The sequence below is a fragment of the Acanthaster planci genome, linkage group LG02, assembly GCF_054643075.1.
Source record: "Acanthaster planci isolate LZ-2023a linkage group LG02, COTS_SCS, whole genome shotgun sequence".
Lineage (NCBI taxonomy): Eukaryota > Metazoa > Echinodermata > Asteroidea > Valvatida > Acanthasteridae > Acanthaster > Acanthaster planci.
Genome location: NC_141778.1, coordinates 1,625,563 through 1,641,475, shown reverse-complemented (window position 1 = coordinate 1,641,475; position 15,913 = coordinate 1,625,563). Strand labels below are relative to the sequence as shown.

The window sequence follows — 15,913 nt, the reverse complement described above, 5'->3', positions numbered from 1 at the left end:
GAAGTTATATGAAGAGTTTCAGAAGTGGTTCGGGAACCTCCTTGAAGATATTCTTGGTAAATCCCATGGAATCAGGTAGGGACTTCAACCCATTCCACATGTGGATTGGGCTAGGAATGAAATCCGAGCTGTAGAGGTGAAAGGTCAAGAAAGAAGTTGCCACTTGGCCAACGGCTTTGCAGCTCCATAATGTTGGTCCTTATTTGCATCTAAGAATAGCAGGTTTCCAGGAACTGATTTAGAGTTGTAGTGACTCATGTCAATGATTGACTGGAGTTTTGGCAACTTGACTGAAGCCCTGACTGGTAAATGACTAGACTCAGTCGCTGCAAGCTATTCGACTTGAGTCCCTCATCAGAAGACTCAATTTAAATGAAAGCAAATAAGAATCGAATCCTCAAAATAAAAGCAAACTTCTTTGTGAAACGGTAATTGCAATGACTTATTTTGCTGCTTTATCATGTTTGTAACATGTCATCCTCAAGAGTAAGTTGTGATGTGACCGCATGTAGTAACCTAGAGGTACATGTAAATTTAAAAATGCCCAAAATGACTTGTTTTATCTACTGTAGTGTTCAAATATTTGTGACTTGAATTGACTCCAATTAAATACTTGACTCATTCTTTTTTCCTAATGACTTGATTCAAGTCACTACATTACAATGATATGACTCTAGTCACAAAAATTGGTGGCTTGTTACAACTCTAAACTGAACTGTACTCACTAAACTCCTGTCCATGTCCTTCTCTGTCCCACAGGCTAGGCACCTCTTTTTTGCTCCCTGTCTCTGACCTCCGTTCTCCTCACAGTAGACTTGGACATCTCCTCCATACGTCATCATGTCGACTATACCTGGCGGTTGCTTTGTGGCTCCCGACAGCCTGCGCCGATACCAGCAGTTACAGAGACAGCATGCCCGCGAGGCCAAGATGCAGGAGGGTGGCAAGCCCCCAGCCCCAACTGCCCCAGAGTCGCCCCCCGAATCACCCCCCGTTTTGTCCTTCTCTTTGCCACCTGCAGACCACAGCAGATCAACCTCACTCACTCAATTGATCTCAAGTAAGAGCATCTTGGAATATTTACCCTAACAGCCCTATAGTTGATCCAACATACTTCCTGTACAACCTAAAACAACCGCACCAGCTCCTGGACTGTTGAGGGTGTCGCGTGGACTACGTTTGCACTCCAGTTTCACTTGAAACCTCATTGCTAATGCTTGAGATCCTTTTTCACCATGATGTGCACGAAACTGGGATGCTTATTCATATTACACAAATTCACACAACTCAGCAAAACATCAGTGCTGGTATTTTCTTCTCTTTTTTTGAGGATAATTGTAGGCAGAGACATTTTCTTTTTTGCTTTTTGAAGACAATTGTAGGCAGAGACCATGTATGAAGTATGCCAGCATTTGCAGTTGTGAACAAAAGGAGAAATATTGGAAGGGTTACCTTCTTTCAAGATTGTAATAAATAAAATAAACATTTTGTAAACTGAGAACCTTTTTCTTGGAAAGGTCCTCAGTTATACACCCTTAGTACCATCTACTAGTAGTATTTTCATCTCTGGACTACCACTTTCTTTGATGCAGCAGGAGCAAGTTTTCACGTCTTGTGTCTCTTTCCTCTTCCCCAATGTGTCCTCTTTCCTTTGCTCTTTTTAAAAACAGGACCCCCTCATTGGAAGACCAAGGACATCCAGTAAGGGGTTCAGCGGGAAAGCATCTTGTAGGACCTCTTCACTTGTGACATTGTAACTTTTTCCTGAATTGGACCTTGCTGAATTCTTCCTTTTCGTCTTTGTATTTTTTATTTGCAGCAGTTCCTATGAGACTGAGTGAAATGCTAGGCCGTACCAGGAGCATGTCCAGCCCACAGTCCAGCCCACCAGCAACCCCACCCATGTCCCCAAATATGCCACGGTCGCCCCTGCAAAGTAGCGGTCCGATGACCATCCCTAAGCTCAAAGAGGACGATTGCACCAAGAACCTGGACCAATCCCAACTGTCAGAGTCCATTTAAGTAGCATCCAGACCACTTTAATAAGATGACAAGATTGTGGCATTTCTGAAGTGATCAGCCCAAAAAGAAAGCAACATTCACGTAAAATGTGAGAGCTCAGAGATATTTCTTTTCTTCCAACTCCGCTCAAGTATTGAGGGATAATGTTGATGTTTCTTCTCAAATGAAGAAACAATAAATTTAATAAGTGAGGAAGAAAAAGGGTATTTCTGGAAATGTGCTGACAATTTGTAATTTCCAGAAATATGCTGACAATTTTCAGAAATTACCCAGTCTTCAACTGTTCATAGTGTGTATGTACCTTCCACCTAACCAACTATCTCAGCTCACCTTTGCACTTCTACATTTAAATTTTCCACTCCCTGTCCGTTTACCTGTTCTATTGGACTGCTGAAAGTTGAACAAAATAGCTCCATATTTCGACCAATTGCTGATTCTCATCTCAAGCAGTCTCCAAAATGTTCTTCAAGGCCTCATGTAAGTATTGTAGCATAAGAAATGATTATCTCCTCATTACTGTAAATAAAAGTGTACGTGTGTATAATATCCAACCTGAAATGGTTGTTTTCGTGTTTGTTTTCTTATTCAGTTATCTTAGTGTGGTGTAGCACTGTTTGATCATAGTGTCGATGCTGTAATGGCATTTCCTTGGTTCAGTCAATGACAGAGAATGAAATGAAATTCAAAGATAAGTAATTTCTGTTACGAAAAACAGTTTGATGAAGCAACTGGAATTTTATTGTACAAAATCGTGAGACGTGTTCAGTTTGCAGTGTCAGCTGAATGTTGAAAAATGATATGATTAGATCCTTTGTGCAGATGTAATTGTATGATTCAACTTTTTTTAACATGGGACATTTTAATTTTTAGGCAAAATAGATTTTGAGGTTATTCAACCTGTTGTACATTGTTGCCCAATAATGAACAGTTTTTAATGGATGGAAATATTCGGACACAGGTGCTGCAATGTGTAAATGTTTTTTAAGGATTGTGAAAAGAACCAACGATTTCAAATTGTTTTCTCTCTTAAAAGAAATTTGTGACACAAAGCAAGTAAAAAAATCATGTGTTTATGAAAAGATAATTTTTGTCTTGCTTTTTTTCATCTTGGTGAAGCTAAATCAGTAACTTCTTTGCTTAATTTAAATCCTGGGAAGTGATTGGTCAGTGCCATGGCAACTAGTAAAATGTTGATATACATGTAAGGCAATAATGTTGAAAGTTAAAGTCAAGCAATATCCCAAGGAAAAGAAGTTACACACATGGCGTTGTTAGAACTTGAAGACATTGTTTAAATTCATCAATTTGGGGAATTCTGTTACTCTTTAACAAATAAGCATTTAAAAAAAATACTTTGAGAGTTTATCTTGTTTTGGTGTTTTTAGATTAATTTTGTTCTTTTGCCTTGCAATTTGTGCAGGATCAAACCAGGTGATCTGCTCAAATGTGTGCTGTGGTTGTTTGATCGAGCGAATTTGGAGATTTGCTTTTTTTTTCAATGTTGATGTAGGAAGAAGTTGGTGTTGGCAGCATTTGCAGAGGTCCTGGTTATTTGAACAAATGTAACGGGCTGCATTTTAATTTCTGTATTGACAAGTGCATGACACTCTAGATTCCTGCACGGAAAATTTGTTTTTCAGTTTTCAGTAAAGTTCATTATGTTACCAGTTTCCTTTTTCCCTCAATCGCTGTTTACGGTCTCCACACATACCAGTCTTTTTTTATCACATGCACAGCAACAAAGCCCTAGGAATTGCTGAAACTTGCCTGGCATAAAGAAGCTTTTATAGATTTTTAAAATGTCTAGTCGGTTTTGGAGGACTGTGCGGGATTTATTGTCACCCTGTAATACATTATAAACCATCGCCAGGACTGTGGAGGCTTAAGTCTCTCCACAATGACTTCACATGGGGCTGAATGTCTAATGTATTTGGTGAAATATCAGATATGATCCATTGGTTTCTAGTACGGTGGAGGTTTTCTTAACAAATCAGGAAAGGTGTTAGCAGACATATCTGGAGAGTTACTTGTGAAGTAAATACATGACAGCCACCGTTACTGCTGTCAAAAAGAAACAGTATCCACACTCAGTGTGATGTATTCCATATGTGGTGCACCAAGCTAAGATCTTAAACATATATAATAACTGTAGAAGTCTGTAAAAGCAAACACCTGATGTCTGGCACTGCTACTTGCCCAGTACATAAATAATTCAAGGTCATTTCATTATTCTGAAGCAAAATAACACCTGTTCTTTTCCTTTCACTCTAACACCTGTTTAGCTTTTAGATGAAATGTATTTTATGTGGAAACCATTGCAGACTACATGTAATGATTCATTTTTGTAGTGCCAAAGCTAAAAAAAAGTCGAGATACAAGTAATTAAGCAATATCTGTGCACATATCAATCCATGTATGTGAAAGGTACAAGTTTATTATGCTTGGTTTGTGTTACCTGCTGTGACAGTCAAGCTGAGTGACTTAGTAAAATCTAGCTTTTTAAACTACCTAAATAAATTCTGACACATGGCATCTATACATCAGATAATCTCCAGGTAATTGTACAGTAGCACTCTCCTCCAGTCTGAGATCAAGTCGCAAGATTTTAAGATGAATTGTGATAAACGCATTCCTTTCCTTTGCCACTCTTCTCTCTGTCACTTGTGACTGGTCTCAACTACAACACTGCCATTGTTGCAGCTACGGTACAAGACAGCTGGCTTTTTAAACGCATTTACTGATGACACCGCGCTGTGTATGTGTGCTTGCCTGTGGAATCAGTGGACTGTTGGGCCCTACTGGCTCCATACAGGTTATGCACTTTGCTCGTCGCCTGAATAGGGAAGGGCTGATGGCTTTGCACTGTGATTGGCTACATTGTGCACAACCTGTGATCGCGAGGTTATCACTTCCTGTGTAGCGAAGCGTTACTTTAATTTTTTTGGTTCACCAATGGCAATGCTTTGGTTTGGGCCAAGATTCGGCTATATGATAAAAGCATGGCCTTGGAATAATCACCGCGGTAATTTATCTTCTCACTAAGTATCACTGACCACGTGTCTTTTGGGGGGTATATTTCAAATCGTTAATTATCGTGATCAATTTCAGAGAAAGGAATAAAGTGTTGAGAATGATTTCAGCAATGAGAAAGAAAAAGAAAAAAAATCCAATGGATAACTGCTGTTTGTGTAAGGCATTGAGTGAACTTGCGCGCCTGGCAGGAATTACCTACAATGTTCTGTGTGTCATTAGCTATGACCCTGTGTGACGTATTTCCTTCACTAAAACCGGAGCAACGCCATCAGCCCTTCCCAGTGCCTATTGGGGCACTGGGCGACGAGCGAAGTCATGCATGGCAGCCATCTTCCTGGTCAGTGTTCGTGCTCCATAGAGATACACATGAGTAGACTTTTTGAGCATATCCCCCCCACAAAAAAGCACTGCCTGGGAAGATGGGCATAACCTCTGTAGGAAAGTGCACACACAGTGTGATGGCCTCATTTTTGTAAAGGATCTGTCAAGAAAAACTGGTAACATTCAGTCAATATATTAAAAAAAAATATTTGATTTACCTCATTTCTAAATTTTGTTCGAGGGCAACAGCCAATGCACTCTCTGCGGTGTTTGTTTGGCTCTTTTCTGTGATGGAAAAATGCCAAGTATATTTATTGATATTTTGTCTATACAAATTCCAAATTATAGATTGCTTGAATAAAAATGACTGATATTGGAAGTTAGCAGTCTGGAGTGGTTTGGTGTTAAATTGAGTGAAACGTTCCATGCCCTGTTCAATGAAATAAGTTTACAATTGCAGGCATTATTCATGGGAGTTACATCAGTGACCACTTCTGCCAAAGATTTTTAAACTATTGGAGAATTTGTATTATATCAAGTCTATGCTTTGTCTCAAGTTCGACTCTCACACGGGAACCGGGGGTGGGTGGGTTAAAATAAATGCAACTACATGTGTATTCCATCATAGCTTGGACCTACTGGATCTAATATTCTTGCAGCCAAACATGGACACAATATGCTGCGACCTTCAAAGTCAGGTGACGGGCCATAAAAGTTGATTCTGAGGCCAAAACTAGAATGAACTTGAAGCTTGCAAAACAACTTAATGACTGAAATTAGGCTCTCTGTAATGAAGCCTCAGGCTCTTGCTTCACTGCCAAACTGTTTGATGGAGACAAACACCAAGGCAGGACATGATGAACACCCCTGGAATACCTGTCCTATGTTACTATTCATCATTCACTGTGTTGCCACGGCAGTGGCCTCATCTTGCATAGCAACCTGATGCCTCTCCTCATCATCATCAGTCAAATGCAGGTCATCGAGCATCTCTTGCAAACTGATGCGGGGAGCATCATCATCGTCGCTTGACTCCACAACCACTTCCTTTTTACGGTCTAGAGAAGCAAACCAAAAGTTTGAACAAGCGGTAAACAAACGAGATGATACCTTTTCCGTGCTAAATCACAAGGCATGCTACCTTACAACTGGCATTTTTTCAGTGTCCCTATATTTTGATTAAGTTGACATAATTTTGAAAAAAGGGCTGGGCTTTGAGAAAAACTGTTGCGATGGCAATAGTCTCGTCATACCTTTATAGATGTTGACGTTCTTCCTATAGTCTGCATCTTCTTCGAGATCCTCAAGGAAACCAATGTAATCCCTGGAGAAAATAGATTCAAGGTTACATAAAAGGTAGCTCATCAGAATAAAAAAGAAAATAATTCTTCTACCCAGAATCTATAATTGAGGCTGAGGTTGAAGACAACTAAGAGAATGAGGTTGACATCACTGCTTCTGTAAGCAATGACCAGTCAGAGAGAGAACAAACCCAGTGTCTACCCAGGGGAATGAGGTTGAAAGAGGCCCTGGGATTAACCACTTGCTACCAGGTGGTTTGAAAAATGCAGTGCACATAATTGGGACCTTTTCAAGATTTTCAGTTTTCAAATTCATCATTTCATCATGTCTGGTGGCCACTTTAAGCCACTCTAGTCTGACAGACAAAATCTATTGACGCCCGAGTATTTCAACCAGGCATGCAGCCTTGTAAAAAGAGCCCAAAATGTGCGGTGTTATGTAACTTTCTTTTGTTCCTGAACATAGCACAGTGCACTGCTGACCTCTTTCAACAGGGGCCAGATTAGCGTGCAGCGGTGCTGTGTGGCTCATCGCTGCGGAGGTGGAGCCCTTTTGTCCCCGGTGGTAATCCGCTGGCACTAAATGCCCCAAACCGTGGTATACTGTTTCAAAACAAGGCTTAATTATCTCCACTATTGAGAGTGAAAAAATGTCAGTAATGCCCAGCAGCCTGGTTTTTTGTTCTGAGTACAGTCTTTCGTTACAAGGCTCAGATCCCCTTTGTCCGATTTCGGACACCCCGGCCATGCATATAAAAACAGGAGTCCCTGGCGGCAAGTGGTTAAGGTTAAACTTTCTAAAATTGAACTTAAAAATGGAGAGATAACATTTTTTTTTTCATTTTGGGTCAAGTCAACGACAGCATTTCCCAAAGAGTGGAGCTCTGAGGACATATCTCATGATAAGTCCTCGCTTACCTGTCTGCCTTGTCGGGGTCCAATCCCTCCTCATCCTTGCGTAATGTCCTCAGTTTCCAGTTACGTTTGCGGTGGCGCTTCTGTCGGTCCCCATAGTGTTTCTTAATGAGGACGACATCAGGAAGAACATCACTCCTCACCTGAAAGTGCATGAAATCATTTGCAGTTTGAGGAATGGAATCAAGCTGAGGTTTGCTTCTGCAGAAAATCATTTAAAGTACTGCATTGTTTGACTTTCATTTCAATGACCAGAAATCCCAAATTCAATTCAACGATCCCTTTCTGTAACTTGTCTAAATATTTGTAAATGTAATGAAAAGATTCTTGTGATGAAAGCTTTATGACTGTAATACAGAAAGTGATGGGTCTACCAACCTGATCTAGGTTTGCATCATTGACGTTGGTTCTAGTAAAGTCAAAACCCATAACCAAGTCACCTGCCGTTAACAGGTGGCCTAGGTGACTACGACAGTGGTACTGGGTGTCACATACGCCTAAGTCCTGGGTCCGCATCACCCACACATCTGCCAATAAATGCTGGAAGGAAAAAAATTAATTTTTTCAACCACTGCTCATGCCAAATTACTGTATGTGCCTTTCACAAGTGGCCATGAGGTGTCTCCTTATATAAAGATCAGCATGTGCATGGCACAGTGAGAATGCAAGGTGCCAGTGGGAATTTGGGACTCTTAAAATGAGCACTCATTGGTAGTGTTGTGCAAACCTCAAGTGATGATGGTGAATATCCAATCAAGACAACGGAAAAGGGACCAGATTTCACAGCAGTCTCAATTCCATAGACAATGCAAAAGTGGTTTTATCGGCCAGATGGTGCATTTTTAAGGGAATAAATACGTGTTTGGCTTGTCTTAAACGTGCATTAAAGACTGGCTCAGCAGGAGAACGGACTCAACTAATGCCCTCGCCTGCGACTCGAGCATTATCAGTGTTCATTCATTTATCCCCATTCATAAATATCTTTTTTTAGTTAGGGAGTCACATAGGAAGTCACTATATGATAGATTTCCAACAATTTTGTTCTAGAATTTGACTTGCACTTTCCTGGACACCCTGTCCATTTTATGGTATATTCCCTGTGCAATTTGTCTAACAGAATCTCCTTATATGGACTTGGCCTGCATGGTGAGCCGTGTGCACACAGAGTCTTGACCAATTAGAATCTATTAACTGTCTCTTATCTAAGTGCCAACAGGTGATTCACACAGCAGGCACTATCAAATGTTAATACACAGCCAGGTTGCACGTTGTTGAATAGGGAGACTGTCTGAGGTATTTATGAATAACACTTTATGAGTGATCATGTGAAAGGTTCTAAACCAACTGTAATGGCGACACTATCAAAGGTATTTATGAATGTATATTATATATTATACAGCAAGCTTTTTTTGAAATATTTTGTTTCTTTTGCCTGCCATACCTTGTTTGACCTGGATCCTTCCCCAGCAACATGACGTCTTTCTTTCTCTTCGATACGTTCCACTTGTAGCACAGTGTACTCCGTTAACTGCTTGGGCTCACAAAGGCTATTGAAAGGGCTTCGCCAGTATGTAGTGGCTGGAATCTCAGCCACTAGAAAAGAGTTGAAAGAAAGTAAATTTTGATCAGCTTCAAGAAAAGCACTTATGCGCCCGACTCACCTTCTAAAAGTATATCAAAAGCCTCCCTGAATCCTCAGAATTAAAAAAGTACTTAAGGGAGTATTTTACATGTTAGCAGCATTCCCATTCCGTTAGACCACTCCCACTGAAACATAAGCGTTTTATCAGAATGTTCATGCATCGCAGGAATGGTCTACTTTATGCACCTACATGGCAGCTTCCCGACGGGAATACCATGTTCTTAGTTTAACGACCTTCCATTACAGAATAAGAGCAAGGCATATCAAAGCTTGCTCAAACTGTTCCGAATTATGAGTTACTCCTTTTTTTTGGTTTAAAAAAGAAGCAATACTCAAGGAAAGTACTCATACTCGTGGAAAACTACTCAATAAATGTAGGATAAGATTTCACACTCTTGAAAGAATACTCCAAGTAGTGGCAAAAGTACTCATAATCAGGGATGAGTACTCACACTCAAAGAAGAGTATTTAAACTTATGGAAAAAGTTTTACTACTCATGAAAATGTACTTGACTACAGTAACTGCTTGACCCAAACGACTTACCTTGCAGTGAAAGTGGATCAATGAGCTGTATGGCAGCTGTGACACGGGTGCAGACACAAATCTGGCCAATGTTGCCAAGTGAGCGAGCCAGCTTCTTCGGAAGGCAAACAACGTTGTCCTACATGTAAGAACATTGTTCAAGAGATCGATCAATGGTCGCAGTTTTCACAATTCCAAAAAAGTGTACAAAGGCCGAAGTGATTTGCTGTATTCTGGCTCAAATGAATGGCATTCAACAGCAGTCAAAAGTGCCGTATTCAACTAAGGTAACAAGAAGCCTCAGCCATACAAGAAAACTAGATCAGTTTTAGCAGGAGAAATTGCATTTCTGAAAGGTGTGGAGAATAAAAGCTGCTATCAAGTGGCCAACAGACCTTACAAATAGGCACTATCTCAACTGAGAAGGTGTACTTGTAGTTGTAGGTGTTGTTGTGTACATCATGTGAGATAAGCTGTTGAGAAGTCTTGTACCTGGAAGATAAAAGAAGTCAATCATCAATTCAGGAACACAGCCAGCAATGTTTGGTGGGGAGGTGTATCCAGGACAATTTATCGAAGCCTGTTATGAAGATTTCTAGAAGTAGTTGAGAGGTTGGACTTTTATTAAAAACTAGAAGGCGCTGCTTATATCACAATCCACTGTAGCATTTAAGCCCTCTGGTCTACGATTATACGGGGAAATGTGAACAAAAAATACTGTGATTTTTGACATGTAACCAGTTGCTTACCTGCAGGGCACCACGCCCATGAGGAAGTCCACCATCTTGCTACCATGGTCCTTTGTGGCATAGTAAAAGTCCAGTCCTCCGTCATGTTGCTTAATGTTCAGTGTGTTGACGTGCACGTTGTGCCTCAAAATCAACTGCTCCAGGTACAAGAATGTTTTCTTGTGCGATGTCTGGGAGATGAGAAAAGACAAGCGCATTGAGAGTTTTGAGATGTCAGGAACTCACACTGTGAACTGTCTTCGCTTGGAGGTAGTTACACACAAGCAGTGTTGCAGTCCAGACCATCACAAGACAAGACACAACCCAGACACATGACAAGTCACAAGTAACAGGGTGAACCATGACAAAGGAATGCTTTTGTTGCAGTTTACTTGAACAGTCTGTGACCTGAATTCAGACTGGAGGTCTTGTGATGGTCTTAAAAGGACCTAGACTTCAACATTGTACACACATTCATGAACTGCCCAATAACCTCCTGTTAAGTCATGTGTCCCATCTAAGGGAATGTTCTTTTCAGCACCACACATGGAAATATTTTTGCATGGAGCTGCCGCAAACCTATTACTTAACTTGCCACCTTCACTCGGAAAAGTTTTAAATCCCATCAGATTTTACTTCCTCTTGACAAAAATTATCGAAACTGAAAATGTAATGTTCAGAAGAATCCTCAAATTTGCTTTCAACTGTCTACACTATTTAGATATGAAGTTCACACATTGATACAAATCCTGGTAAAATCAATTCTGATTCTATCTTCAATTACAGATCTGTGGATTTTCTGATAGCCTACCTTTTGTCTGAGCTGCACCACAGCTTTCCAGAAGTCTTTGGCCTCCACACGATGGCAGTCGGGACACATCTGGGTCTGGACGACAAACTCGACGACAAAGACTTGCTCCAGGACAGCTCCACCCATCACCTCCCGCTGAATGGACAGCTTCAGCTTGATGCGACGAGAGTGCGGCTCGGTCCAGATGAACCCGGCATCAACAAGTCTGACCTAGAGATGATGGAAATAGAAAAGAACAGAAAATGACCAGTGCTTCTCTCCATTTTTGTTGACACGAAACTGCAGAGAATATTTCAATTCCCTTAAAAAGGGGCTGGTTACTCTCTGTCTATGGCGGCATCCATTTATTCTCCTCAGTGGAAAGAGGCAAATTAGGGTAAAGTGGCTTGCCTGTGGACACAACATATGGCCAGTAGCTATATTCAAATTCCTAATCCTCTAAATCATGAATTGCAAATAGTCATACCAACAGAATAATTTTGCAAAATGCTCTCCCAGTAATTCTTTTGATTGTCTTTTTTCTCACTTTTTCCTTTGCAGGATATTCCAGATAGGGTCAGTGGCCTAAAAAAGGTTTTGCCTTGGTCAGGGTTTCTTCTATCAGTACCCTAGAAGTAACTACAGATGCCCTTACCTTGCTCAGTCCTTTAAGCTTCTTCAGGCAGATTGCCAGGAGTTCCCGTGACTCTAAGGCACACTTAATCCACTGGGCAGGTGGTTGTAGGTACCTGAGCCAAATGATCAGATATCTACATGTACATGTATGCCCATTAATTAATCAATTATGCGAACTGGGATCCATTAGTAAAGCAGATCCACCAGTAGCAACAAATATGCAAAGTAAAAACATGGAGGCCGACCATAATATGCATAGTGGAGTCCTCTAACATGGTGCACTTTGGCATTTCCCCTCGATATACACATGCAGTGTTGTCAAACTTGTTTATTGAAAATAACTGATACCATAACTGATACCTGATAGAGTTCTGTAAACAGTTCCAGTGTCATGACAAACAGTGGCATCTTGGATTCAGCTGGGAGGTCCCTATCGTGGAACACTTCAATCTCAGAAATACCAAACTTTACATATTTTTTTAAAATTTAATGAATTGAATTCTGATAAATTATGATCACCTCCACTCACGGACCCCATTAATGTTTGTAATTAAATCATTTTTTTATTTTGGGGCTCAAGTCAAAAGATTTCATTGTGTACTTTGATAAAAAAAAAGGGAAAATCAAGCAACATAGAATGTACGCGCAATTCAAACTTTGTAGCGGTTTTGTTGAGCCAAGATTTTTGAATAGAATGTTGACAGCTTGATAAAAATTTCAATTAAAGTGAAATTTGAGGATGCCACATCAATAGGGGCGTGCTACAGTTGAGCATAAAGGATACACTAACGTATTAATGACTAGACTGAGCATTTCAGGAACTTTCATCAAATTGAGCTTAAGGACATACCGTTCACATGATTTACAGAAATACAGCACAGCTTGTTTGGGGATGCCTTCGGTAATGTCAACCTGTGTGCGAAGGCATGCAACGCACATGTTTGCTGGGTTTGGCTGGATGGGAGTTCCACACTGGCAACACAAACTGTGACAGGATGGACAGAAGTGAAATGGAGGTAAGATATGAGAGGTAAAAAGGTCAATGGAACATATGACATTGTGTTCATGTGTCCAGATGTACTTCACAATGCCCACTGTCGGTGTGCAGAACGATGTTGCATGTGTGTGCTGACGGCTGTTTCCTGAGTAGCACAACTTTCAGTAGTTATGACCACAGAGTTGTACATTAGACGTGGCGCTCAGCAAACAGTCATCAGCATGCATGTGTAGACAACGCACATATTCTTATTGCGAATGGTCTGCCAGCGCAGCCAGCGCATCACAATGTCGTCTCCAGGTACATGAGCATACAGTTTGAATCACTGCATGAAACAGACGGCAATTTCAAGCTCGGCCAACAATAGCATTTTTGATGTGAACAGGAAATTCCTCTTTTCTTCCCACAAGTGAGTAACCCTTTCCACCTTCACTGGTATCTCTGATTCCCGCTGAATCCTAACGTGGGTACATTAGGGAGTTCAAGGACCAACTTGGTGAATTCTGAGGATTTTGATCTGGTATATGACAATGTACCAAGCTATTTTGAGTGAAAGTTTTCTGAAATCAGTTAATGGAAGGGAATGCCTATGGAGGGTACTTGGCATGCTTAGACTCAACTGTGCCTGACCATGTCCAAACGTTAAAAGAGGAGATTTGTAGAGTCCAAGTGATTTGGACTACGGAGACAGTCACTCTGTGACTTGTAAGCTGATATGAGGAAACACCATATGCGCTGTGTACATGTAGCTGTGATGTCGTCAACTCCCACAAGTGAGAGGGCTCATTTTTTTTCTATTGCTGGCATCATTATCTGGAGGCAAAGTGTATTTTTTATTACCGGGTATGAATTGTCCTACAGGTAGGCCTATGGAATGTCCCGGGTACGAGTTGACTCGGGTACGAGTTGTCCTGAGTGTGAAATTTTGGGTATGAGTTACTTCCCGAACGGTAAGGTACTACTCCACAGACCTTACCGAAATAATCTTTTTTATAGTTCCGCACGCTATGGCATTTTGAAAGCTGCTCCGTTAGCCTACCGGATAACACATCTGTTTGTGCTTGCTTAAGCAAAATTTCCCCTGAAGACCCTATTAATAATAGCTAACATAAGGAACTTCCGTCATTAAATTTTGTAGCACTTAACCCATTATATTATTAGCCAAAAAGTGAGGTTCTTTGTACAATCCTTACCTATCCCTCAACCATCCACACACATCCATAGTGCATTCTCTGCACATGGTCGCACCTCAAGTGACAAAAACAGGCGCGACATGTTCGCATAACGAACATGTATTTTGCTTTGGACACCAGTCCCCATAATTCCGACTACTCCCGCTACGATTATGTATAGAGACGTCTGGGAAATCTGTGGTCAGGGAACCCACACAAATTACAAATCAGCTCGACCATTTTGCAATAAACAAATCCCTGAATTGCGTGGAAATCAGAAACTTTAGTAGTCTCACAACTTCACAACCAAATCTTTGCAAAATATTATCACTCCATGAAGTACATATTTCTCAAACATTTTAAATGTGTGTAAACAGCTAGCTTGACAATGCAGCGTGTATCACATCGTGCCTCCCCGCTTGCAAAATGGTTGACCCGATATGTGATTAGTGTGGTTCCCTGACCACAGATTTATGGGGACTGGTATCCAAAGCAACATAAAGGCTCATTGTGCCTGTTTTTGTCACGTGACGTACGGGCCACAGAGAATGTGCTATGGATGTGTGCGGATCGTCGAGGGATGGGAGGTAAGGATTGTAGAAAGAACCTCACTTTTTGTCGTTCGGGAAGTAGGTACAATTTGTCCCGGGTATGAGATGTCCTGATACCGGTGTTCATTACCAATAGCACCCTATTCCTATAATAAGGAAATAAAGTCTACCTTTTCGAAACAACGTACCTAAATAAGTTGGTGATGATGTCCTTTTTCATATCAGAAAGAAAAGAGGGAAGGGATTTAGTTTTTAAGGAATATTATGGGGTAAAATGGCAGCATAAATGATGCGACGGAGAGCTGTGAATGACAACGAATCAGCGCATGTAGTCTGGCTCCTTCACCTGGAACCATAAAAGTTTCTTTTATGAAACTTAGTATAGGCCAACCCACAATGGCTGGGTCGGGTAACAAGATGTGAAACAAAATGGCATGATTCAGTCGTCTTTCACTGAACTCAGGTAAAATTTCTGGCATTCTTGCTTAAATATTGTCAAAATTTACCTAAACTAGAGCTACTTTAAGGAACAGGTCCTCAAGGTCTGAATGTCAGTTAATTTGAAAAAGTGAACTTTGCTTTCCTTATTGTAGAAACAGTAATGATAATGAACACCCTGATACCAGTACGCATCGTCATCATAATCATGACCAAAGATCGTATAGCGCTGCATAATGGCGCAAGATGGAGAACTTCACCGTGAATACGCGTAAAAGTTGTGATCGCATGGGCCCATTTGAGCAAGCGATACGACTGCACAGTGCACGTTAACGCCACAACAGGCACGCAAAGCTTGAGTGCCTGCGCCAGTGTATTACCGTGAACTGTGCAGGCGTATCGCTTGCTCAAATAGCGCCCATGGTAATTACACCTTTTGGACAGAGTTACCCATCTTGTGCCTGCGGCATTATACGTTCTTTGATCATGATCATGCAAAATCGGTAATATGGATGGTGAATATTTGATCCTCAAACCCCAATCATGTGCCAATGCCCAACATGCCCCAGCAATGTTAGGTAAATATCAATCATTGCAATAATGCAAATGCATTTCAGTATTTTCACCAATTTACTGAACTTACATGATGCCTTGGGTACTCGTCTGATTTTGCTCCAAATACTCCATGTTTATTATGACACTGCGATTTTCTTAACTTTTAATGCGGGGTTTGCGTTCCGACGAGCAAAAATAAGCAACCCACGCGGCCCATGTGTTGTGCAATACATGCGCTTGTGTACTGTGTCATGATATGATATATATGTGACCGTCACTTTTCGCTGGC

At 41.0% G+C, this 15,913-nt stretch overlaps 2 protein-coding genes across 4 annotated transcripts in view; one reads left to right on the top strand and one right to left on the bottom strand.

Moving 5' to 3' along the window:
• Positions 1-5,755, top strand: part of LOC110985047 (uncharacterized) — a 22,800-nt gene extending 17,045 nt beyond the window's left edge. For all 3 annotated transcript variants that reach the window (XM_087132465.1, XM_087132464.1, XM_087132466.1), the window contains 2 exons: positions 760-1,060; positions 1,820-5,755. In XM_087132465.1, the coding sequence (XP_086988591.1) occupies positions 841-1,060; positions 1,820-2,022 (423 nt within the window). In that variant the 5' untranslated portion in view covers positions 760-840 and the 3' untranslated portion in view covers positions 2,023-5,755. The remainder of the gene's footprint in view (positions 1-759; positions 1,061-1,819) is intronic.
• On the bottom strand, positions 4,431-15,913 carry nmd3 (NMD3 ribosome export adaptor). Its single transcript, XM_022245759.2, has 12 exons — positions 15,713-15,913; positions 12,762-12,896; positions 11,931-12,024; positions 11,297-11,506; positions 10,507-10,676; positions 10,153-10,249; positions 9,779-9,896; positions 9,034-9,185; positions 7,971-8,132; positions 7,596-7,735; positions 6,630-6,700; positions 4,431-6,434 (listed from the first exon to the last, which is right to left on the bottom strand). Exons 1-12 carry the CDS (start codon positions 15,754-15,756, stop codon positions 6,277-6,279), a joined length of 1,551 nt encoding a protein of 516 aa, XP_022101451.2. The 5' UTR covers positions 15,757-15,913; the 3' UTR covers positions 4,431-6,276.

Excerpts from the sequence above, each read along its gene's own strand:
- nmd3 (XM_022245759.2), bottom strand. The coding sequence starts at position 15,756 with ATGGAGTATTTGGAGCAAAATCAGACGAGTACCCAAGGCATCAT. Across the intron at positions 11,507-11,930 it reads AGCTTAAAGGACTGAGCAAG|GTCAGACTTGTTGATGCCGG; the intron begins GTAAGGGCATCT and ends CATCATCTCTAG. Across the intron at positions 6,701-7,595 it reads GACCCCGACAAGGCAGACAG|GGATTACATTGGTTTCCTTG; the intron begins GTAAGCGAGGAC and ends TATTTTCTCCAG.